General features: G+C 42.7%; 1 protein-coding gene across 1 annotated transcript; it reads left to right on the top strand.

Moving 5' to 3' along the window:
* Positions 1 to 8603: 8603 nt before the first annotated feature.
* Positions 8604 to 16053, top strand: LOC117440330 (transketolase-like). The gene is given in 16 exon segments (XM_034076648.2): positions 8604 to 8725; positions 11150 to 11267; positions 11374 to 11487; positions 11603 to 11700; positions 12728 to 12919; positions 13291 to 13314; positions 13316 to 13404; positions 13480 to 13676; positions 13821 to 13904; positions 13906 to 13986; positions 14225 to 14381; positions 14460 to 14590; positions 14683 to 14766; positions 14885 to 14981; positions 15146 to 15265; positions 15420 to 16053. Coding segments are annotated over 16 exon segments (1866 nt in total). The 5' UTR covers positions 8604 to 8618; the 3' UTR covers positions 15593 to 16053.
* The last annotated feature ends 8953 nt before the right edge of the window (positions 16054 to 25006 follow it).

Below are 25006 nucleotides of genomic sequence, written 5' to 3'. Positions count from 1 at the left end.
ATTGACTTGATTTGACATGTATGTCCCTTGGAATAATCTGACGTAGTCTATTTTTTTAAACTTTTATAGTCTTAGTTATGTGAAACTCTGTGAGTTGGGGGAACATGTCTGTAATGCCATTTTGCACCTGCCTTCTCCAGATCGCTGTTTTGGCACGGAATGCCTGGATTTTGTCGCTTACCTCCAGGATAGAGGCATATCTGCCAATAAATTTCAATAAACACATCTGCGAGGTAGGCGAGCTGTGCGATCCATTCGGGGTCCGAGAAGAGTGCTGCAGTAGTTGGCTTGTCATACTGGATGAACTCACACAGCTCTGAGCGCAGTTCGTACACCCGCTGTAGCACTTTTCCACGGGAGAGCCAAAGCACCTCTGAATGGAACAGCAGGGTGTCCTGTCCTGCGCCCATCTCCCTGCAGAGCTGGCCGAATAAACGGGACTGTGGCTTACACTTGATGTGGTTGACCACAGATACCACCGTGCTGAGAACGGACTGTAGCTCAGGACTCAACGATTTTGACGCCAGAGCCTGCCTGTGCAGCATGCAGTGGGTAACTATTAGGGGTGTAACGGTTCACAAACATTTCGGTTCGGTACGTACCTCGGTTTTTTAGGTCACGGTTCGGTTCGGTACGTTTTCGGTACAGCAGAAAAAAATTATCACAAAACATAACATATTGTTTTTTAATTAGGGCCTGAGCACGTAGTGCAAAGACCTATTGAAATCGTCAGTATTATTATTCTTCTGTTACCGGTTCTGCACTTTCAACCTGTTTTTGAGGGGGTTACGACACTATTCATGTAGCGACATTTGGCAACGCCGCCAGGACCGGTGAAAATGTTAACATTCTGGATTCGATGGGAGAACATTTTTCAACTTGCTCTCTAGCGCCACCTGTGTAAGTTCAGTGTTTCGAAACATTTACAAAGTCGCAGCGTAAGTCTGAGGGACCTGAAATTTTGCACACTTATCCGGGTGGAGCAGCTCTACATATTATCCTCTCATATCCCGAAGCTCCGCCTACTTTGATTTTTTTTAAATTAGCATAATGTGAAAAAACATTGAAATATTAACTTAAATTCCAATTTCTTGATTTTCCAAACCAAACTTAGTGCACAGCATCAATGGAGGGGCAGACACATTAACATACAAAATGAGCACGAGGTGTGGAAAAATGTGGCCGACATCAATCAAAACGTATTAGCAAAAGGGTGTGGCCTACACATAAATGCTCACAATTCATCCAAAATGTATCCAAATATCACAGATTTCGGTGGATAGGTTCAGTGTGTCTTGGGGAATAGGCACAACAAACACTGTTTATTTCGAACAATAGGGGGCGCCAAAAACACAACTAATTTATATCTCAAGAACCGATGGACTAAAAAAATATATATTGTCATAGACATACTGTGTTATGGAAATCTGGCTCCCAAACACGGCTCTGGAGAGTACAAGTCAAATGATAAAACAAATAAATGGTGAATCAAGCAAAGCTGTCTTTTGGTTATTTATTTGAAGCTTCAAATACACGACATAATAATATATTGTCACCGGTCGGGCAGAGTATGGAAAGTCTGCCCGAGAGTGCGCAGAACAATGGAAAAGCAAAGGTTATATAGAAAAAGGAGTGGGAAAGAGAACAATCTGGGTTCACACAGTCAGATTGTTGATGAGACACCGTTTGGCCTTGCAGATAACGGAACTTTGTGTGACTGTGTATGAGTCTCCCAGTCTGCTGAAACAGCTGTGGCCTTGCAGAGACTGGGAAACTCATAAGAGAATATAATAGAATAATAATGGTAAAAGCACAACAAGAGGAAATAAGAAGCATTTGGTTTAAACATATGAAGACATGGGTGAGTATAAACTGAGATTTAAAGGGTCGCAACCAATGAAAAATGTGGGCGTGTCCTATTCAGTTTTTTCTTGAAATCGAAGGGTTAAAAAATGTACCGAGCCATAAGTAGGGGAGAAAATGAGTTACGGCCTTTAAATTCGGAACGCATGTCACAGCCCACAACCCATGATGTGTAACAGTGTTTTTCTGTACGTTTCAGATATATGTGAGGATGCCAAGGCTGAAGAGGCAAAAGATGAGTCACTTCACTCGAAAAGCAGTTCCTCCTCACAACACAGGTCAGTGCCATGAATCCATTCAATGCACAAGCCTAATACCTCCTGGTCAGATCACACGCAGCTCATTTACCACGACTCCAGCACGCCTGCAGGACGCCGGGACGACCGGCGACCATCCCCGACAGGCGCTCGAACGCGAAGGCCCGCCCACAACTGCGTGCACGTCTGTGACCGCAGTTTTAATTATTATTAAACTGTGAATATTCACTCAAATAAATATAAAATATAATAAAATAAACATTAAGGTGCAGCTTTTCGATGAACTGAAATAATCTGTATTTGAACTGTACTGTACTAGTACCTAAGCAGCCAGTTTGACATTATGACTTGCTTGTCATTGTATTTTCATGTTTTTTTAAAGAAAGATGAACTTGTCCACATTGCTTGCCGAAAGGGCAGATCTGCTGGCACTAATGTCTCCTGCTGTGGAGAACACCCTCTCCAGGGACAGAGGTAGTAGCAGATACAGCCAGGTAGCGCTTTGCTAACATGGCAACATAAGGATATTTGCCGTTTGTAATAGCTTTGGCTCGGTCTGAAGTTTTTGCGAGTGGTGGAGGCTTAAATGCTAGCGGGAGTTGGGGTTTGCACTTCAGTCTTTTGGTACCCTGTGATATTCACGTTCGGGTGATGCCTTTTCAAATGAGTGTGCAAGTTTGATGTATTGCCAGCCGCGTAACCAATGTTAGTTGAACAATGCCGACAAACAGCTTTGGTTCGGTCCACCTGTCTTTGTCCGTCATCCTTGTACGTAACTGCGAAACCAAAATGTTCCCAAACCGGAGACTTCAATGATGCTGGAGGATTTCGAGCTCAACTTTATCTGCGTTCGCCATTTCGACAGTTCCTCAAATTACTGACTACATTTGAACGCATCCCTCTGACCAGCTCGTCCAATGAAATGACTTGCTCGCTCTATGACGCGTTGATCACAATGGGTGCAAATTACTCTGAATGCTGCGACGCAGCACCGGAGATTACTTCCAAGAAGTTGTTCACGTTCTCAATTTTTTACGTTTAACGTTATATGCGTTCGGTACACTTCGGTACACACGTGTACCGAACCGAAGGGCCCGTACCGAATAATTTCGGTACGGGTACGTGTACCGTTACACCCCTAGTAACTATCATCATTGGATTGCGCTCCTTGGCACGAGCAACCACCCGACTATTGCGTCCGGTCATGGCAGCTGCCCCATCCGTGCAAATTGCAATGCAATTCTCCCAACTCACAGTGCCAGTCTCCATGAACATATCTATAACATTGAAAATATCCTCACCTGTTGCTCGCCCTGTCAACTTTTGACAAAATAAAAAACCTTCCTGAATCCTTCCTTCCCACGGGTAGCGAACCAGGGCGATGAGCTGCGCAGAGCCGGACACATCAGTGGACTCATCCAATTGAACCGCGAATTTAGACCCTCTCAGTCTTTCCATCAGTTGTGATTTGATATCAGCAGACATGTCGTCGTCTGATGGTGTCATTTGACAGAGGTACACCTTCCTCTCAAAAAAAGCCCGGTCTTTTTTTACATAATCTGGATGCTTGGTCTCGAGGTGCCTCTTCAATTTGGCAGGCTTCATCGCCTCATTGGCAAGACACCGCAGGCATATCAGACATTTCAGTTTCCCTTCCACTTCAATAAATCCATATTGGAGATACTCCTCATCGTATTTCCTTACTTTTGTTTTTTGTTTTTCATTTACTTCATTTGTAGCCGTAACCGGTCGTTTTAAAAAAATCTGTCCATCTTCGTAGTATGCTAGCCGTGTTATATCTCTATGATGCTTGCAGCGGCGCTCTCTGACTGACGTAACAGTTATTGTTGTTTCCACGGTAATGGGTGACGCGCTTGATTTTTAAATGTATCTATTTGTTAGATTAGAACGTAATCTATGAACTATTTTAGATTAAAAAAACTAAAATATTATTTGTTGAAAAAAATAAAAATGAGAAAAAAATGATATCATGATAATTTAAATTAATTTATCTGAAAACTTTTCACGGACCCCCTGGCAGAGTGCCACGGACCCCACTTTGAGAACCACTGCTCTATGTAGCCTATAGGATGTGTTTTATTTGTTTGTTTTTTGTAGGCTACTTTTCTTTTATACAGAATGTTATATGTGAACCGTTCCGTTGTGTGAACTCCAATGATGATAGGCTATAACGTTCTACATAGGGATGTCCCGATCACCTTTTTTTGCTCCCGATCCGATTCCGATCATTTGATTTTGACAATCTGCCGATACCGATTTTTCCCGATCCGATCTTTATGCAATGCATTAAGAGAAGAAAAAAAAGGTAACAGATAACGGCTGGTCATCCAACGCGATGAATTCAGCTATCTTGGCTGTTATTGGTGTTGGCTTTTTCTCTGTTCTGGGGCAGTTTCTCTTTCCTTTTGAAAGTCTCTGAAAGTGTTGGTTGTTTCAGTGCCGTTACCTGAGTGGCCGCTGTGTACTCGCCGTGTTGTTGTTGGTGTTTGTTTCTCAGGTAGCGTATTAGATTGGTCGTGTTGAACGTAGCTCTGTTCTTTCCACCACGCGGAACCTCTGCCTTGCAAACATTGCGTCTGGCTGTTACACTGCCTTCGCTTTCAATTTTATAATACTTCCAAACTCCTGACATTTTCTCTGTCCCGACTCCCGAGTCACCAGCTGAACGTAGCCTCTCGTTAGCTTGCTGCTACTATTAGACACTGCGCCCTGCCCACTCTGTTGCCAGATTTCAGAGAAATAAGCAACCAGGTCTGAAAACAAGCCCAAAGAAAGCAACACATACATGATGTTGTGTAATTTTAAACCAAAACTAAGTCCTCAGGATGACTTTAAGACGTGAACATGGTCATTTTGTTTTGTAACATTAAATAAAAAAATAAAAATTATAAAAAAAAAATAAAATCCCGATCCCCGATTTTTTGAAAATCACGTGATCGGCTACGATCCCCGATCACGTGATCGGATCGGGACATCTCTAGTTCTACAATTTCATTTCATTTCAAACCTTTATTTATACAGATAAAATCCCATTGAGATCATTGATCTCTTTTCCAAGGGAGACCTGTTCAAGTAGTTCCACATGAAACATAAAAGCATAAACAGAACAACAAAAGGACATCATACAGCATCATTTACATAATTATCCACATAAGCAGGTACCAATAGCTTCTGATTGACTAGCATCCAACCGAGCTTTCAAAACATTTAGTGGCACCAGATTGTTCAGTTTCCATTTAATTTGCAGACTATTCCAAGACAGAGGAGCTGCGCATCTAAAAGCTGTCTTCCCCAAGACAGTCCTAGCAGTTGGCACATTTAATAAAACCACAGCATTCGATCTCAGGCAGTAGCCACTTACAATTCTCCGTGAGATCAGGGAGCAGATATAGGATGGAAGTTTCCCTAGCATGGCTTTGTATATAAAAATGTACCAGTGACTGAGCCTCCGTACAGTTAGTGAAAGCAAACCAGCCCTTGCATACAGGGTGCAGTGATGGGTTAATGCTTTACAGTTTGTCACAAATCTCAGTGCACTGTGATACGCAGCATCTAACTTGACCAGGCAATTGGCAGGTGCATTCATATAGACCAGATCCCCATAGTCCAGCACAGGTAAAAAGGTCACAGTGACTAGCCTTTTCCTGGCCTCAAGCGAGAAACAGGACTTGTTTCTGAAAAAGAACCCTAGCCTAACCCTCAGTTTTTTTAGCAGGTTATTGACATGAAGTTTAAAAGAGAGACAATCATCAAGCCAGATACCAAGGTATTTGTAACAGGCAACAACTTCAAGTTTTGTTCCTTGCGTAGTTACAATATCTAATACAGGCTCTGGTGTCGTTTTGGCTTTAGAAAAAGCATTACCTTGGTTTTATCCACAATATACCTTCATGTTACCAAAAATACACAGCCACTTGTTTGTATTTGTCAATGATGTTTAAATCAGATGTATATTATTATACAGTTCCTACTGACCTTACTGTTTAAATCAGATGTATATTATACAGAAAGTTCCTACTGACCTATAGGCCTATACTGTTTACAAAAGATGCCTGAAAAAATAAACATTTAAAAAAGTGGCCACGATGTCTATCCCATGTCACTCTATTATGAATTTAGGGGAGGGGGCGGGGCCCCATGGTCCGACCTGCGGGGGAGCCCCGAAATATTGCGCAACGCCACTGATGAGAGGGCAAAATCCGCCACCATATTGCTGTTGGCAGCCATCCAGCTTCAGCGTTAAAGAGACAGGCACATGCAATGGATATGTGTGGAAATCCTTTCTTATGTTTAGTCTTATACACTGAGCTAAACTGTAATACAAATACATAGTATGCACATTATTTCTGATAATACAATCTTTCTAATAAAGTTAATGTTACTTGCCACACATTAACATAGTACTGTTGCCGTAACCATGAAGTCCCCTCTTTGAAAATATTGCCCATTTTAAGCAGCATTCAGTTATTATGCTCCAAATATCTGGAACAAACTCCCAGAAACCTGCAGGTCCGCTGCAACTCTTACTACTTTTAAATCCAGGCTGAAGACTTTTCTTTTTGTCGCTGCTTTTAATTGAACTATTCATATCTTAGACTGCACTGTAACTTTTATCTATGTATTTTTTCTTTTTATGTTTATTTTATTAGCTTTTATTTTTAATGACTGATTTTAAATGCCATTTTCTTAATGTCTTTCGTTTTTTTTTTTTTTTTTGTAAAGCACTTTGAATTGCCTTGTGTTGAAAAGTGCTATATAAATAGACTTGCCTTGCCTTATGTCTTCAAGTGGTGGATGCAATTTCAGTCGTTCATGATAATTTCAAAAACAAAGCCATAACTACTCAACTGTCTTTTGCATTGTGTCTATCTGTATTAATACTCGTGTTTCACGTCCACAGTGATTTGCTCATTGAAAAGGAAATGAAAAGCGTTATGTGTGTTATGTGTGTAACTTTAATTAGACCCTCCAGAAAACGCGGGCTAAAATCCTTGATTATGCGGGCTAAAATCCTTGATTATGCGATCAAACATGCGGGGTTTTATGTGATTTTATGCGGTGAAATTGCGGGAAGTTGCAAAATATGCGGAAAGTTGCGAAATATGCGGAAAAAAATCAATATTGGGCTGTTGTGGTGACCACCTATTTAACCACTGGTACATAATTCAATCATGGAACTACAGGTTGGGGGTATCGTTCCGCACGGACACTAATGCCTACTGTACCTCCGGGGCATATACTGTGTCCTCCTTCCTTTATCTCTCTCTTGTCTATTCAGACTGCAAGCCAGCAACATGTCCTTTTCTGCTCCTCATTAAAGTTCCCTTTTGCACCTTCGATGCACCGCCTCTGACTCCATATCTCTCGGCACTACACTGTCTTATTTATTCTCTCTCACACACAACCTGCCACTAACGTTAAACCCCTTTACTATTCAATTAAACACATTCAATGTTTATTTATTGTAAAAGCAATTGGGCTATTTTAATCACACACTCTCTCTCTCTCTCTCTCTCTCTCTCTCTCTCTCTCTCTCTCTCTCTCTCTCTCTCTCTCTCTCTCTCTCTCTCTCTCTCTCTCTCTCTCTCTCTCTCTCTCTCTCTCTCTCTCTCTCTCTCTCTCTCTCTCTCTCTCTCTCACACACACACACACACACACACACTTCTCCGCCTCATTCTGTTTTCATTTACTCGTTCGTTATCTGACCAGCTTCAATCTTGTAGGCTACTCACTTCGTTTCTTGTAGCCCTCGAAAGGGTTTTGGAGGCCGATGCCTCGGTGAACGTGAGTTGTTTGGATTTCTTGTCCGCAGCAGCAGAAAGCATTTTCGAATCTTTGAATGAATCAAAGTAGGTCGTCACCGTGGATTTTCTCTTATGCTCCAACACACAGTTTCACGGGGTGCAGAATAGTTTCCCCCCACTGTCATGCAAGACATCGGGGTACTGCTTTGCCCGGTCTTTAGCAGAAATGTTCGTCGGTAAATTAGATGGATTATATGTTTTCATCGTGTGAGCTCCACACGTTCACTCTACGGTGTTGTTTACCTTCTGTGATGCGCGAGCTGATGACGTCGCGCATCATCATCACTTCACGTCAAGCTGAGGTAACTTTTTTTTTCAACTTTGTGTGGAAAAATGCGGGGATTATGCGGCCTTTTGATAAATATGCGGCTTTTTAAAAATCGGCGCCATTTTGCTGATTATGCGGTAATTTCTGCGATCGCAGAATCGCGTTTTTCTGGAGGGTCTATTTAATGGGCTGAACATGAGTCCTGAAGGAAACGTCTCGTGCGTAACTAGCCCCAAATGACTGGGTCAGGTGGGCGTGTTTGAGAGAGGGTTCATAAATCCCGTCCTCTCTTCCATTCCTCCTCCGTTGTACTTGGGCAGCTAGCAGCGGCGTGGCGCAGCTTTGAACCTACAAACCTGGCAATTTAGCAAGCGCTGCATGTTCTCAAGAAACAATCCAGCAACCATGACTAGCTCCCACAAACCCGATGAGAAAACTCTGCAGGGACTGAAAGACATCGCTAACAAGCTCAGGATCAACTCCATCAAGGCGACATGCGCCTCCAACTCTGGGTAAGTCATTCAAAGTTACAGTGGCTTGTTTGTTAATATTACGTTACACATGAGAAAAGTATTCAGTTAGTAGCGTTACTGTAGTTCACTTTACCTGCGGGGTCTACACGTGCAGCGGATTATCTTCACGCGGTGCAGACCGTGCAAAGTGTGGCCAAAGCAGACCGCTAGCAAGTACTTATGCCAACTGTTTCATAAACACCTTGAGCTAAATGTGTCTAGGTCTTTAGTCAATGCTTAGGCTAGCATAAGCTAACAGTTTGTGCCATAAATGAAACCAAATGGCAGGGTCTGTATCAATAATAAGTTTGGATACAGTAGTCTTCAGTGCTATTGAGCTGATAATTCATTCTCTTTTATAACTCTGTAATGTTACTAGCAAGGTTGCTAGATGAAATATGTCGTTATAGCAACAGCCTGCTTCTAGCTAACAAGAAACTACATGATCATGCAGGGGGAATTTCGTGGTCAGTTTCACACTTTAATTTAAAGCAGCTGCGTGTTCAAATGCAAGAGATGCATATGCACACAACAGATTCCCTTCTTTCAAGGGAATCTGTCAAGTATGATAGACACACACGTCAAATGGTCACCTGTAGTTTTGACCTCCTGCAGTCCTCCTCCTCCCATTGTCACTATGGAGTGAACCTGGTAATCCGCATGCGGGAACAGTTTCCAGGGTTTCCTTATTGCAGGAGTGTAACTAACACTGAGATTATGAAGGCTGCCCTTTGCCCCATAGTATTCTGTGTTCGGCCTATTCTACACCCAGAACATTACAACTGCAATCTACTCTTTCACAATGCATCAAAACTGCCTGTAATTGACATAATGCGTTTTGGAAGACTCTCAGTTGACACTCATTAGCTGGCTGTCACATGTACCATACTATCATGTTCATCTGTTAAACCTCTGTGCAGGAAGGTTTTTAACTATAAAATTGTTGTCTTATTTAGCTTTTTACAGAAAATAAGTTTCTTTATGCAACACTTTTATAGTTGATTTCATTCGTTGTCTTGTTTATTAGCATCCAGTACACAAAAGGACAAAATGCGCCACAGTTTTCAATTGTTCTTTAAGCACCAAAGCTTTTCTTTCACCCCGTTATACAAACATACTGTTTTAAAGTCTCGCGATTTGAAGTTTATAGAATTGACAGCGTTTAAGACTGCACAACATAATGTATGTAGCATGAACCATTTGACATCCAGTTAAAACACACGTGTTCTCAAACAGAATACATGTTTGAGAACACGGCGGTTTATCATTAGAAGAAATCTTTCTATTAAATATTTAAATTTGTTAAAAGAATATTCTGTAGTTGTCTAAGTCTTTAGTTGTTTCTAATGTCTATGCCTTTTACGTTTGTTCCTAAACAAAATTGTATATTATTCACTTTACTGTATGATTACTGCTCATTTAATTAGAAAATTGATTACAAAGATTGTAAAGTTTGATAAAATTCAAATGTATCATCTGACAATCACCTGGCCATGTTCATCATATTCAGAGTTCTCCATAGTATCATTAAAAGGATTCATTGTATTTGCTCTGCATTCTCCAAAAACCCCAGAATTGTGTATTATCCCAGTAATTTACTTGTGCAACTTAAACCTTCAGAAAGGAAATGTTTGTTGGTGAACCGGTTTTTGGTACTTCCTTGTATCAACTGACAAAGAAATGGAAGAACTGTTATCTGAACGTCCAGACAATGAGGAAACTGAAGATGTGATTCTGTTTCCCTTAACAAAGATGCTTTTGACTTTTGACATCTACCACTCAACACCTGTTGTCATTATTTTATTGATATGGAACATTAAACACGAGTATCTGATTGCTTTGATAACGGCTTTTATGAATTTACTTAAGTCTATTTCTCGGCAGGTTATCACTCAACAAAAGGATATTGGGTAAACAGAGCACTGGGTTTTTGATTGTGAAATATAACAACGAACATCATTTGTGTTCGATAAAGATAACCGTGTGTTCCAGCATGAACAAAATGGCATTTGTGATTTAACCCACTTTTGAGAAATGTGGGATTTCTAAACATGTCTCTTACAATAATTGAACCACTATGCTGCAACTAACAGTTTCACAAATGTACTTTTTTTAATTGTTTTTATAATTGCACTAGAGTGTGAAAATATATAAGTGATATCATGTTAAGAGATTAACATTATATTTTCATGCGTGGTTCTAATACCAAAATATGTGAGGTTTTGAACATTTGTAAATAATTGCTTGTTAAATGTATCCGTTTGAATGCCTTTTCAGAAATTACCGTTAATGTCAAACTAAAACCAAGTGTGCGGTTTCCTGAATGTAGCAACACATGCATGTATATATGCACGATCTGGATCTAAATAATTGTATTTTTCCTGTGAGTTTTTATTTAAAGTACATATATTCTCCTCTCCCCAGGCACCCCACATCCTGCTGCAGTGCAGCAGAGCTCATGTCTGTGCTCTTCTTCAACACCATGCGTTATAAAGCCGAAGACCCTCGTAACCAGTGCAACGACCGCTTTGTGCTCTCAAAGGTTGGTTATTTTTTCTTCTTATGAGAGACTGATATTCTTAACTTGGTCAGAACAAATTATCTTTGGTATTGCTATTGTCTTCAAAGACTATCCTCTCCGTTTCTAGGGCCATGCTGCACCCATCCTGTACGCTGCCTGGGCCGAGGCCGGCTACGTGAAGGAGTCTGATCTGCTCAACCTGCGCAAGATCGACTCTGACCTGGAGGGCCACCCCACCCCAGTAAGTCACAATCTTGTTATTTTATGGTATTCATGTTCAATTGGGAAACAGAATATAGTCTAGAAGTTAATTTGATATATAAAGTATAACTTTCTCCCCCTTTACTATTTACCAGAAACTGACCTTTGTGGACGTGGCTACAGGATCTCTGGGACAAGGTCTCGGGGCTTCCTGCGGGATGGCCTACACTGGCAAATACTTTGACAAATCAAGGTATATATTTATTACCATCAAAGGATTCAACGACTTGCAATAATTCTTATCCTGCTTTTTAAACTGGTTTACAGTGATCTGAAACGGTCAGTCTTCAGCATTAGTCAAACTGCATCCTTTTTATTACCGTAAAGGTAGGGTAGGTAATTTGAGAAACCAATTCGAGTGCGCAACCGAAAAAAATCTGCCCCTTCCTTCAGACTTCTTTACAGAGCCCCTCCTCCAACACACATGAACGCGCACATGACCAATGAGGGCGTGAGATAAGAAATATTTGTATATATTTATTGTCAAAGCATTTCATTTATTCATTGCTGTCGGGATGTTAAGAGAATTCCATGGAATATAACAAAGTGTTTCTGAAGAGAATTACCTACCCTACCTTTAAGTTCGAGGTGGATGTGCAGGGGTTCTCTAGTACTTTATACTGCAACTAGACTCTTTCTGGAATTCTTTGAATGTCATACATGTGCCTAGACTTGCAGGCAGGTATCCGTTTCCTTTTTAAGTTGTGCCTGTGCTGCTCTGAAATCAGGTTAACAGAGCAAACCTGCAGTAGTGACAGGAGCCTGCAGTTAAGCCATCAGTATAATACTCTAAATTAGCAAGCATTTTACTGAGTGATTTATGTCCCTGAGATTAACGCCTTATTTATCTTATTTGCTCCAAATGTAAGGGCTCCAGTTCAATAGTTTCTTATTTGAATTCATTGGTGAAAATCAAGATTCAAGATTGTCTGGGTTTTGGTAGATAATAGGATGCAACTGTTACTTTTCAACTTTAGTGTAAAGATGGTATGAATTGCTTCTTCCATTTAAGTTTGTCTGACTTGTATCTTATGTAATATCACTCACTCAAGGCTACTTTTATTCTGAACTGGGTTAGAACTTCTGCAGCCCTGTGTTCTGGCCTTTAACTTCCCTTTGGTAATCTAACTCGACAGACCTTTTCAGTAGCTTCCGTGTTATGGTTAACTGTTACATTTGTTAAATCACACTAATATTCCGGTTTATACATTGTGTTGCAGTTACCGCGTATACTGCATGATGGGAGATGGAGAGTGCTCAGAGGGCTCAGTGTGGGAGGCCATGGCCTTCGCCTCGTACTACAAGCTGGACAACCTGGTGGCCATCATAGATGTCAACCGGCTCGGTCAGAGCGAGGCCGCTCCCCTGAAGCACGACATGGAGGTCTACCGCAAGCGCTGCGAAGCCTTCGGGTCAGTGCCAAAACTCCACTTTATCTAAGTTCAGAGGAAACATTATGATATGAAAGCCTTTATTTAAAAATGCCTCTTAATATACTATCAAATGTAACCGTTGTCATAATTGTATAGTGTATCCATCTGTGTGGAAGTTGTTTTTTTATATTGATTTGTGAAACTTCTATATCTCTGAAATTGCGTTTTCACATGCTTGCTGGATTTTCTACACCCTCCTTTGTCCTCAACGCCTCTTTTTTTTGGTCCAGTTTAAATCTCTGCTTACCAGTTAATAAGCACTCAACATGCATGTTCCAAAGTTCATACATCCCTGTTTTTTGGGTTAATAATGGCTGGGGTGATTTTAAAGCTGTGCCCTGTTTTTGCAGATGGAACACGTATGTTGTGGATGGAGCTGTGCAAAGCTTTCTGGCAGGCTAAGCAGGTCAAAGACAAACCCACCTGCATTGTTGCCAAAACATTCAAGGGCAAAGGACTCAAAAGTAAGTGTGGCTTTCATATGAGAATTATTTTAGTCTCCGACATACATTTGAGGCTTGTTCATTCCTTGGCTGTAGATATTGAGGATCTTGACAACTGGCATGGAAAGCCCATCCCCAAGGACAAGGTGGACGGCCTCCTGAAGGAGCTGAAGGCTCAGATCCAGGTCCCCAACAAGACCCTGTGCCCTGAGCTTCCCAAAGAAGACACTGAACCCGCAGACCTCAGCCCGATCGCCCTGCTTTCACCCCCGGCATACAAGAAGGGAGAAAAGGTACCTAAACACTGGTCAATTGTGTTCCCTTTTTTTATGCTGGCTAGTGTGAGCAGACTAGATTGTTTTTGAAACACCTGAAGTGCATATGGTAATGGTTTTTGTCTATCTGTCTTTCCACTAATTTCCTTCCTTCTCCGTCAGATGGCAACAAGGCGTGCATATGGCGTGGCACTTGCCAAACTGGGCGAGGCAAGCAAGAGAGTGGTGGCCCTGGATGGAGACACTTAAAAACTCCACCTTCTCAGAAACCTTCAAGAAGGCCTTCCCTGACCGCTACATTGAGTGCTTCATCGCTGAGCAGAACATGGTACTCAATGTTTACGTCTTCACGGGGGATTTTTAAAGGGGTTTTTGCATTTGCTAAGGGACCAAACGATTAACTCCAATTTATGAAAAGGGATAAATATAGTTCAGATTTAACGCTTCACTTCCATAATCTGCTAAACTAATAATCTGTTTCTATTCGTTCTCTAGCATGATAATCCCATCCTCTCACTTCCGTTATCAAGGGTAATGCTAACTGATGTCTTAACTTGCTGCTGCAGGTGGGAGTGGCCATTGGCTGCGCCACCCGGGACCGCACGGTTGCATTTGCCAGCGCGTTTGCCGCCTTCTTCTCCAGAGGCTATGACCAGATCCGTATGGGAGCCATCTCCCAGTCCAATGTGAACCTGGTCGGCTCCCACTGTGGAGTCTCCATCGGTAAGCTGAAGAGTCATTTGATTTGTCACAGGGCAAAGTGAGTGTTCCCTGTACCTGACTGATCTTCTCTGCCTTCAGGGGAGGACGGTCCTTCCCAGATGGCTCTGGAGGACTTGGCCATTTTCCGTGCTATCCCAACATGCACTGTGTTTTACCCCAGTGATGCAGTTTCCACAGAGAGAGCTGTTGAGCTCTCAGCCAACACAAAGGTGGGTAGGCCTCCTTGTGGTAGAACATGGTGTCCAATATGTTGTCTTAACATTGCTGGAGTATCATTCTTATCATCTCTCTACATTTCCAGGGTATCTGTTTCATCCGTACCAGCAGACCAGACAATGCAGTCATCTACTCTCCAGATGAGAAGTTTGAAGTGGGCATAGCCAAGGTGATGATCAATACAATTATTTTACACTCCATTATTATTATATGTAGCTTTTAGCAACAAAAAAGCAATTGGAATGGACAACAGAGCATTAATGTATGTTTAAATGTCTGCCTAACAGGTGGTGCGCCAGTCTGACAGTGATTGCGTTACTGTGATTGGAGCTGGTGTGACTCTGCATGAGGCCCTTGCTGCTGCAGACATGCTGGCCAGTGAAGGTGAACACACACTGCCCTCTGATGGATAGATGTAGACATTAAGCCTGACATTTATAAGCACCACACCTAACTGTCATGTTTATTATACTATACCAGCTAACCACACAGCTGATGACCTGCATCCCCTTAATAACAAAGTATCGATTTGCTCATGAACTTTTTAGGGAAGAACATCCGTGTGATCGACCCGTTCACCATTAAGCCTCTGGATGCCGCTACTATTGTGGCAAGTGCCAGAGCCACAAAGGGACAGATCATCACTGTGGAGGACCACTACAAGGAGGGTGGGTTGATTTCTGTTTCTATATGCCCTTTTTACATTGAAATAATTCAATATAATATGTATCAGTGGTGGTGTTTTGTGCAAAGTTATTCCTCAATCTACCAGGGTCCATTAGTAGTTGTCCCTTGTGGTGATGGTATGTCTCCTCTGTCCAGGTGGTCTTGGTGAAGCCGTTCTGTCAGCTGTGGGCGGGGAGCCCGGCATTGTTGTGACCCGGCTTGCAGTTTCCGGTGTTCCCCGCAGCGGGAAGTCCACAGAGCTGCTAGACATGTTCGGCATCAGCGCCAAGCACATTGCTAACGCTGTGCGTCAGACCTTTGCTAACTAAGGACTGCACCTCGTCTCCTGCACTGTAACCTCACAACAAAACGTATGCCTCATCTTAGTTGTATTATGTTTTCAAAACGGTGTCTTCACTGTAGCTCTGACATCACTTAATACTGTAAACTCGGTATCTTTACAGATTTAAAAACCTGATCCATTGTGAACCGTCATGGCTTCTGTTCTGTGTTACCATTTACATTCCTTACAACCCTGCATCATGTCTTTTCTTTTTTGTTTCTTAAGAAGCACTGTTACTGTTTGTCTTAAATCTAATGTTCCAGACCAGTTTTGCGGTTGTTTTCGTTGACAGCTTTTGAAGCTTAGCTGTGTTGGAGCTACACTACTTTCAGATCCAGTGTGAAATTGTTAAACATTTTTTAGTTTTGAACCGTTTGAGCATTCCTCTAAAGATTCCTGGCTTCATGGGCCCACACAAAGTTGCTGGAGTTACAGGTCACGGGTAATGTGTTGTGCTGAATAAAAAATAATTAACCCAATGCCATTGTGTTAGTATTTTTTACCGCCCTCTAGCGAAGTGGTTCAATGGGTGGCGAAGTGAAAGTCCACCACATTGGGCCAGACTCGAGTATCTATCAATCTACTATTGCAGTGCAATTTTGCACAGATATTCCATTAGTTTGGAGAATATCACTTAAATAGATCAAACAAGCGAGTACCTGTTTTTCCTGGCCAAGGACAGGTTACTTGAACACAACACGAGCGTACCGTGTCTTCACGTGGTATGTCTCGTCTGAAAGGAGTGCTGACAGAGAGCACCGGAACGCCGCTCCAGCCCTTCAAATATTGCAGTACCCATAAGGAGCCGCAGTGTTTGCGTGGCTGTGTCTTTAGTTGTAAGCACAGTGGCGATCGGTTGTTATTAGCATCTGGTTAGCTAGCTATGCTAACGAATTTAAAGAGCTTTTCTACAACCAGGTGGAAGAGAGCTCTCCTGAGAGGCTCAAATAACCTCAGTGAGGTTAAGGCACACCTTGATATGATTAGTTATTAATTAGACTAAATTAAAAAACAGGTATACAATACTATGACAGTAACCAAGAAGTTGTTAAAAACAACAAGAATAGGCCAGACGGCCAGCCAGTTGATGATTTTCAGAAGAGAGGAATTCACCGATCTCCCTTCGCAGTTCAAAAACACGATTCAGCACCGCCCCACGGGAAAGCCAGCGCACGTTGGAATGGAGCAGTAACCCTTCAAACTTTGCGACCATCTCGTTACAGAAGATGGCGAACAGTCTGTGTTTTAAGGGCCGAGCTTTTATGAAATTCACTACTTGTATAACTTCCTGTAGTATCTGATGTAGTTCATCATCCATTCGTTTAGCAAAAAGTGCCTCCCGATGGAGCATGCAGTGCGTTGCCACTACATTTGGGGACTTCTGCTTTATCAAAGCTGTCACTCCGCTTTTTTTGCCTGTCATAGCCGCTGCCCCATCTGAGCACACACCCACACAACGAGACCAGTCAAGTCCGTTTGAGATGATGTACTCATCTAACACTTGGAAAATGTCTCTTCATGTGGTCCTACCTTCCAGTGCTTTGCAAAATAATATTTCCTCAACAAAGTTGTCTTCTGAAATAAATCTGATGTATGCAAGCCAGTGGCGTAGCCAGGAATTATTGTGTGGGTGGGCCTGGAGAAATGTAGGTGGGCCAGGGGGAGACATATTAAGCGTGGGGTCTGAGCTGAAACTTCATTAATGATTTTTTTTTTAATGCACTAATAGAACATAAGCATAAATTAGCAGTGAAAACAAAAATATAGGCACGCCGGCCTCAGAATGTGTGTAAAACTGACATCCACATAGGGATGGGTATCGTTAAGGCTTTAACGGTACTACTACTTTTATAGATAGCGCTTATGCTTATGCTCCAGGTTCAGTACCAACCACATCATAAAGTACGCGGACGATACAACAGTGGTGGGACTCATCAGGGACAACAACGAACAGGCCTACATGGGAGGAGGTGAAACATCTGACAGACTGGTGTAACACCAACAACCTGATCCTGAATGTCGATAACACAAAAGAGATTATTGTCGACTTCAGGAACAAAAAGCACTGTCACCCACCACTCCACATCAACGGCACAGCAGTGAAGACTACAGCCAGCACCAAGTTCCTGGGGCTGCATATCACAAGCAGTCTGACCTGGTCCACTCACACTACATCACTATTTAAGAAGGCACAGCAGCGCCTACACTTCCTGCGCAGGTTGAGAAGAGTACAGCTCCCCCCTCCCATCCTCACCACGTTCTACAGAGGAACCATAGAGAGCGTGCTGATCAGTGGCATCTCCATCTGGTCGAGAGACTGCAACGCCAAAGACTGGAAGTCTCTGCAGAGAGTGGTCAGGACAGCAGAGAAGATCATCGGAGTTTCTCTCCCTCCCATCAGAGACACCGCTCAGAAACGCTGCCTGACAAAAGCCCAGAACATTTTTAAAGACCCCACTCATCTTCACCATGCTCTGTTCTCCCTGCTGCCCTCCAGCAAGAGGTTCCTGTTATGGAAATCTAGGACCCAAACACGGCTGGAGAGTACAAGTCAAAAGTGATCAAAACAAATAAATGGTGAATCAAGCAAAGCTGTCTTTTGGTTATTTATTTGAAGCGGGAATATTATAACTCTTGGGTTCACACGGTCAGATAGCATAACGGTTCTTGTGTGACTCCCAGTCTGCTAAAACAGCTGTGGCCTTGCAGAGCCACAAGAGAATATAATAATAGTAAGAATATATCAGGAAATAAGAAGCATTTGGTTTAAGCATATGAAAGATATAATAAGGATGATAATAACTAAAAATGTCCACTACATTCTCCCCTTTTGATCATACTTGATCAATAGAAAAAACAAATGATAGGATAGACTGATATAACACATCAATGAATACACTCCATCGCTGGTTTAAGTAAACACATCACAAATATATCATAGAAAACTGGCTGTTTTTGTGGAGGACAGACTCCAATATAATGTAAGCATAAGAGAGGAGATACACACATGATTATATTGATAAATCGGAATCAGACTCTTCTGATTCTAGCTGATCTATCTCACTGTGGCGCAAAGGATTGTCTTGTAATGGAATAGTAGTATACTGAACGAAAGCTGAGGATACCATACTGGAAACGCATTTCTTCAGTATTGGGATAATCAAACAGGTACAACTGATTAATAGGCCAAAAATGATCGCCAGGGGTGTAACTATACTAGCCAGCCATGCTTTCCACCCGCCTGATGTAAGCCAGGCCCACCAGTCCCAGCCCCCTGCGTTGGATATGTCATCAGCTTTCATGTCAGCTAACAGGTTGTTAAGATGCAGCACGGTGTCAGTGATGTTCTTGGTGGGTCGGGAATGTAAGTGCAACAGGAGTCACCGATCACATGACACAGGCCACCCTTTGAGGCGAACAAAAGGTCAAGAGCGAATTGGTGCTGCATGAGCATGTTCCTAGAGGCTATTATGAATTGGGTCAATGCCTGGAAGCCTTGCGTTGTCTCGTAAGTGAGGTTCTCTAGCCGGACGTGTAAGGTATCTATTTTATGGGCATTGTTTACTGTACCCCACCATGGGAACAGGCCACCCATGAATTTAGCTCCAGCGGACGTCATATCTCTTTTTACCTTGTGGTGGTCGGGGTGTTGGAACTCTGGGTAATGATGTGTCGTGTGCATTAAGGACGTGAGTACAGTGACTGCTGGATTCAAATCCACTAGAGTGCATGTACCTATCCAAAGGGGAGCCAGAACTTGATAGAGCTTGTTGCCGCACAACCAAACGTAATCTTCTGGCGCGCTAAACCCAGCATCACTGGGCCACGCCAGTTGGAGGGAAATATGTTTAACATCAGGGAATGCTACGTTAGAAAGGATTCTCCCAGGGGCACCAGATATGTGACAATACGAGATTTTGTAAGCACCGTCACCGCATGTGTTCCGTAGGATGCGGGTACAACCAGTAGTAGTGCCTAGGAAAAAATAAGGTGGTGTAAGAGACGTTTTGTGGTAAACTCTCTGGATGCATAGGCTGTGTTTCATCCCTCTCAAATGACTGGGGTGCACATGGCTGACGGGTTGGTACTTTGCGTATGTGGTGTCAAGCGTGGATGCACGCAAAGAGGAGTTAGACCGATTGCTGCATGGTGGGGGAAGCTGCCTAGCATAACGCCACTCGGTTACGCTGTCTTCACCCTTGATGGGCCTTGTCAGAGCCATAAACGCGCAGAGGTGTTCAACCTGGGTCAGAGAGCGCGGACGAACTGGCACGGACATTGATGAGTCCTGGGGGAAAAGGGTGCATGCATAACATGACCCATTTTGTCCTGCGGCCTGCAAGAATGATCTCAGAGTGTGCCACCAGACGTTACCGGTGATCCCATTACTGGTCTGACCCACATCAATGTTGCTATGTTCGCCTATGTATAGATTAAATGTAGATGTACCTATGGATGTCAACAGTGTTGCAACAAAGGTTGCTTACGCTTTTCCGGGGTCTGAGTTTTGGGCGCGATGTCTATGTAAAATGTGCCACACGGGTCGGCGCCGGATACATACATACAGACAACATAATAACCCCTGTCTGATATCTGGGCCACCTGTAGTTGCAACAGGATAACGGGGCTCGATGAATTGACCTTGGAGATAGACAATCTCCCTTTGATGTTTGTTTTGTCGTCCCATAAGGTATAACCCCAATCGGTGTGCGCAGTGGTCCATAAAACAAAAGTCCAGCCCCCCGAGCAGTGAGTGGGGGTGTGACTGTCACTCTCTACATAGCAAATGTAGGTGTCTGCCCCCCCCAGTTTCTTAGGGTCGGGGCAATGCATGTAGTTGCACGGGTCTAACTGCACTGCGCTATCTTCCCCATCCCTTAGAGTAATGTTACCAATCCCTGTCTTGACCAGCCCCTCGACCCATGTGGTTCGCCCTGCTTTCCCCCGCCCCTCGACCCATATGGTTCGCCCTCCTTTCCCCATGAACCTCTTAGATACCTCGATTTTGGCTGACATGCTGTATGCTGACCCTGGATACATAAAATATAGGACTAGTCCTAACACAACTATCATGGCAAGTATGCAGAGGAACCATTCTATGATTGTCCAGGCTCTCCAGTAGCATTCACATTGCTCACGGTTGCGTTGTCGTCTCTCCAGGCGAGCCCTCATCACGAGGGGGAAATGTTCCATGGGTTGTGTGAGTGTATTCTCTCGGTCGATTTCGTGACACGGACCGTCAGACTTCGCACACTGATAACACAAACGAGGAACCAGAGAGCATATGGAACCGCTCAGCTGGCACTCGCTCGTGACACCTTGTGTGTAGTGTTTTTTGGTGTATGTAGTGCAAGTGTGGTGCTGGTGGTGACTAGGACACGTCACTTGCTGTCATCTCTGTTGGTGACTCGGACACGTCACTTGTTGTCATCTGTTGTTTCTGTTGGTGACTTGGACATGTCACTTGTTGTCGTCTGTTTCTATCGTTTCTCCTTTCCTGTGACTACGACCTTGCAGTGGCTGGCGTGGACCCACGTAGCTCTCTCGGCGACCTTGACCGCTGTCTGGGTGACGAGAAGTACCTGGTAGGGACCTTGCCAACGATTGGATTTCCAGCTCTTTCTCCGGAAATCCTTGATCAGCACGAAGTCGCCGGGTTGGAGATGGTGAAGTGGACCAGTGGCAGTCGCTAAAGTGGATGATAGGTTAACACAATATGACAACATAGCATCCTCACACAAAGTTGTGGAGGGAAGAGGACATCCTGGAGCCTTGAGTCCAATCTGTGGAGGAGCCCCAAAAAGGATTTCAAATGGCCTGAGTTGACTCCGTGTTCTTTTCCGCATCCTCATGTACATCAGCACAATGGGCAGAGCTTGTGTCCATGACAGACCTGTGTCTGCACAGCATTTTGCTAGTTTGTAGAACTGGTCTACCAGAATTTTGCATAATGCAGATTAGGCATGCTTCACAGTGCTTTTGAGCTGTTACTGTGAACCCCCTTGTGAACCACTCCTGATTTATAGACTCTAACATCCCTCCTTTTGACACATGATCCCACCCATGTGTCAACTTAGCGAAATGAGGGAAAAAATGTCTGGGAAGACATGGATTGGAATTTGGGCCAACCCAGATGCTGGATTTTGGGTCAAAAACAGCCCCAGCAGCCTTCCATTGAGCCTTCTCAACTGGCGTAGCTAGCTGCTGCATGGAAGTCAGTTATGACATTTTGTCAGTGAAGGAGGAGACAGGGATTTTAACAAATGAGTGTGCGTGAGGTGCGAGAGGAGTCAGAGCAGCTGCCTTTGCGGCTGAGTCAGCAGACGCATTTCCTAGGGAAACTGGGTCTGTACTGCTTGCGTGTGCGGCACATTTACAGACTGCAACCTCAGATGGGAGCAGAATGGCGTCTAGTAAGCCTGCAACCAGTATATGGTTAAGTACTGGTTTGCAATCAGATTTCAGAAATTGTCTACACTTCCAAATAGCCCCAAAATCGTGTACTACCCCGAAAGCATAGCGTGAGTCAGTGTAAATAGTCACGGTTTTGCCTTCTGCAAACGTGCAGGCTTCAGTTAGTGCGATGAGCTCTGCTGCCTGTGCTGAGAGGTGACATGGAAGCGGTCCAGAACGGAGTACAGCAGAATCTGAAACAACAACAACAAAACCCACCCGATTAGTGCCCCCTTGGTCGCGAGAGGCAGACCCATCAACATACAAAATGAGGTCAGTGTTGGTCAGAGAAACGTCTTTTAAGTCCAAACAATAAAAACCTGTCTGTCTTTTAAGTCCGGTCTAGGTGTGCACACAATGGAAAGTACATCAACCGTCTTCAGGCAATGTTCAAACTAAATGAAGTCTCTCCTTTTGAAACATCATGTGTTGAAATAAACACCTGCAGTTCAAAAATAAAAAAAATGAATTGCCTAATATTTTTTGTTGTGGAATCAATTAATTTCTTTCTTTAAAGGCAAAAACATGAAAAAGCTAAGAGAAAAACCCTATTGAATACAATATTATTTGGAGCAACTTAATTTATAAATGGTTGTCAACTTAAAAACATGTGTTCATGTTCAACATGTGGTAATTAAGTACATACAATTTAAGATTATATTTAAATAATACGGTAAAACAAGTTGGAACTTTGGAGTAATCGACTTAAAAACTTGTGTTTATGCTACCAATTATTAAGTAAGTGGTAATTGAAAACACCTCTGATTGTAGAGGAAAAGCCTTCTCCCCTAACCCAAATAACTTTGTTGTTTTAACAACATTTCAATAGAAGTTGTCTTAACTCAATAACCATCGATGCAACCTATTGCCTTGATTTTCTTTGTTAAGCCAAGGCATTTGTTGTTAGAGTGTACGTAGACTGGGCCTCCCATATAACCTGTCTGAGCCGATATAAAAACCAATCAGCAAATAACTTTTCAATACATTATTGATTACTATTTTTTTAGGTCCTTTTAGGTTGGAAGTGAACATAAGTCATAGGTACATGGTGTACTTTTCCTTCACTACATGTATGTAATACCTTCAGTTACTTCACAGATCTGGATGAATGATGTGAAATATAATCAAGTGTTAAATCAGACTTTAGTTCCACCTGGAGCAAATCCACAAGCTACCCTGCAGTCTACAAAGCCATTCAAACTAGCTGCACCTTCACCAGCTTTGAGAACACTTTCATGATCAATCATTATAAAACATATCAGATATATTATTCTGAAATGGACCAATCTGCACAACGACTACTTTTACTGTCTTTACTTTCACTATATTTTTATAATACTTTTACTTGAAGAACATTTTGAATGCAGGACTGTTACTGTAACACTCTGGTACTTCTACTTTTACTCAAGTACAAGATCTGAGTACTTATAATTTCACTACAAGATCTGAGTACTTATTCCTTTACTCAAGTACAATATCTGAGTACTTCTAATTTCACTACAATATCTGAGTACTTATTCCACTTCTGGTAGTGTATTAGTCTGAATTGTAGCTACAAAATCACACAGAGCTGCATAAAAATAGAATAATATGTACACGTGTGTACAATGATTTGTAGGTAATTTTGACTACTCAAGACACCTCACTTATACATCTTCAAAGTATTGGCTTTCAGAATATTAAACTTGTTTCGGCAAATTCAGATGATAAAATACAACTTTGAAGCTTGTAACGGCATAATTACAAGCAGAGAACGGACTAATGTAACATCACAGCAAGCATAACAACAGCCGTGTGTTATGAACACATACGCAAGAATGACATCATCTATCGCTTAGTGACTTTTTTAACATTTAGTCTTAACACAAACGTGTGAATGTGTAAGGTTTACCATTATATTCAAATGTGAACAAAAATTGACTGTCTTTGTGTACCGGAACACTGAAAAAAATGCATTTGAGACATCTATGGCAGTAAATATGTTGCAGAGGCTGGAACTTTTGGAGTAATCAGATAAGAATTCCGGACGAGCGTGCATGCACAGCTGCATTTACATCGTAAATCCTGGACAAATCTCCACTCGTCAGGAGGTTTGTCTCTGATCTTTTTGACAGGAAACACTGGAATCGTTACATGGAATAATGACCCCTTGTTTAAGCAGAGAGGTAAACACTGGCCGAATGCCATCAACAGCTTCACGTTTCAATGAGTACGGTACGGAACGTGGACATTAACCCTACGTCATATCTGTGAGCTGCCCAGAGTGAGTATGGCACATCTGAAAGCGCGGCAGGAAGCTCAGAGATATGAGAATTACCTTATCCTCAACCAACAGCAATGTGCGCAGAACGGCTACGTTCGTGCACATTTTCATTTGATACACGTCACGTGACATAGAGTACATGACATATTCTGTGTGTGTAGGTGCCCAATCAGTGACTGACTCCCAATCTTTAACGATTGGACCCAAATCCCTCCATCTATCAGTGGGGCCCCCTGGCTAGTGAAATGTGTGGACCGCCCCTGGGATTTGACACTGCTGGTTGTGTCTTGTGTGTGTGTGAGTCTAACAGAGATAGCGCTACCCAGCGAATTCCAATACATTTTTAAATATGAGCTCATCATTCACACATTCTAACAGAAAAACTCTCATCATAGCATCTACATGCATCATTATCAACAACGTTAGCAGTACAATGCAAAATGAGAAGCCTCCACACAGCAGGTGGAAAAACACGTTGACCAGTCAAACGCAACAACTCCTGAGAATCAGGATATGTCAGCAGCCCATTGATACACATTCACCAGTTCTTTATCATCAAATGACACTTTTTTTTTAACCATCGTAGGAGATGGCTGTCGGACTTTAAGACCCTCATTTGTGTAAAAATGAGGTCCAAGCCGAACCGGAGAATCAGATCTCTGCCCAGTAAATGTATTGGGCAGG

Source organism: Pseudochaenichthys georgianus, chromosome 24 (assembly GCF_902827115.2).
Source record: "Pseudochaenichthys georgianus chromosome 24, fPseGeo1.2, whole genome shotgun sequence".
In the NCBI taxonomy this organism is placed as follows: domain Eukaryota; kingdom Metazoa; phylum Chordata; class Actinopteri; order Perciformes; family Channichthyidae; genus Pseudochaenichthys; species Pseudochaenichthys georgianus.
The sequence above is the reverse complement of the archived record's forward strand: the minus strand, read 5'-3'. Positions and strand labels throughout refer to the sequence as shown.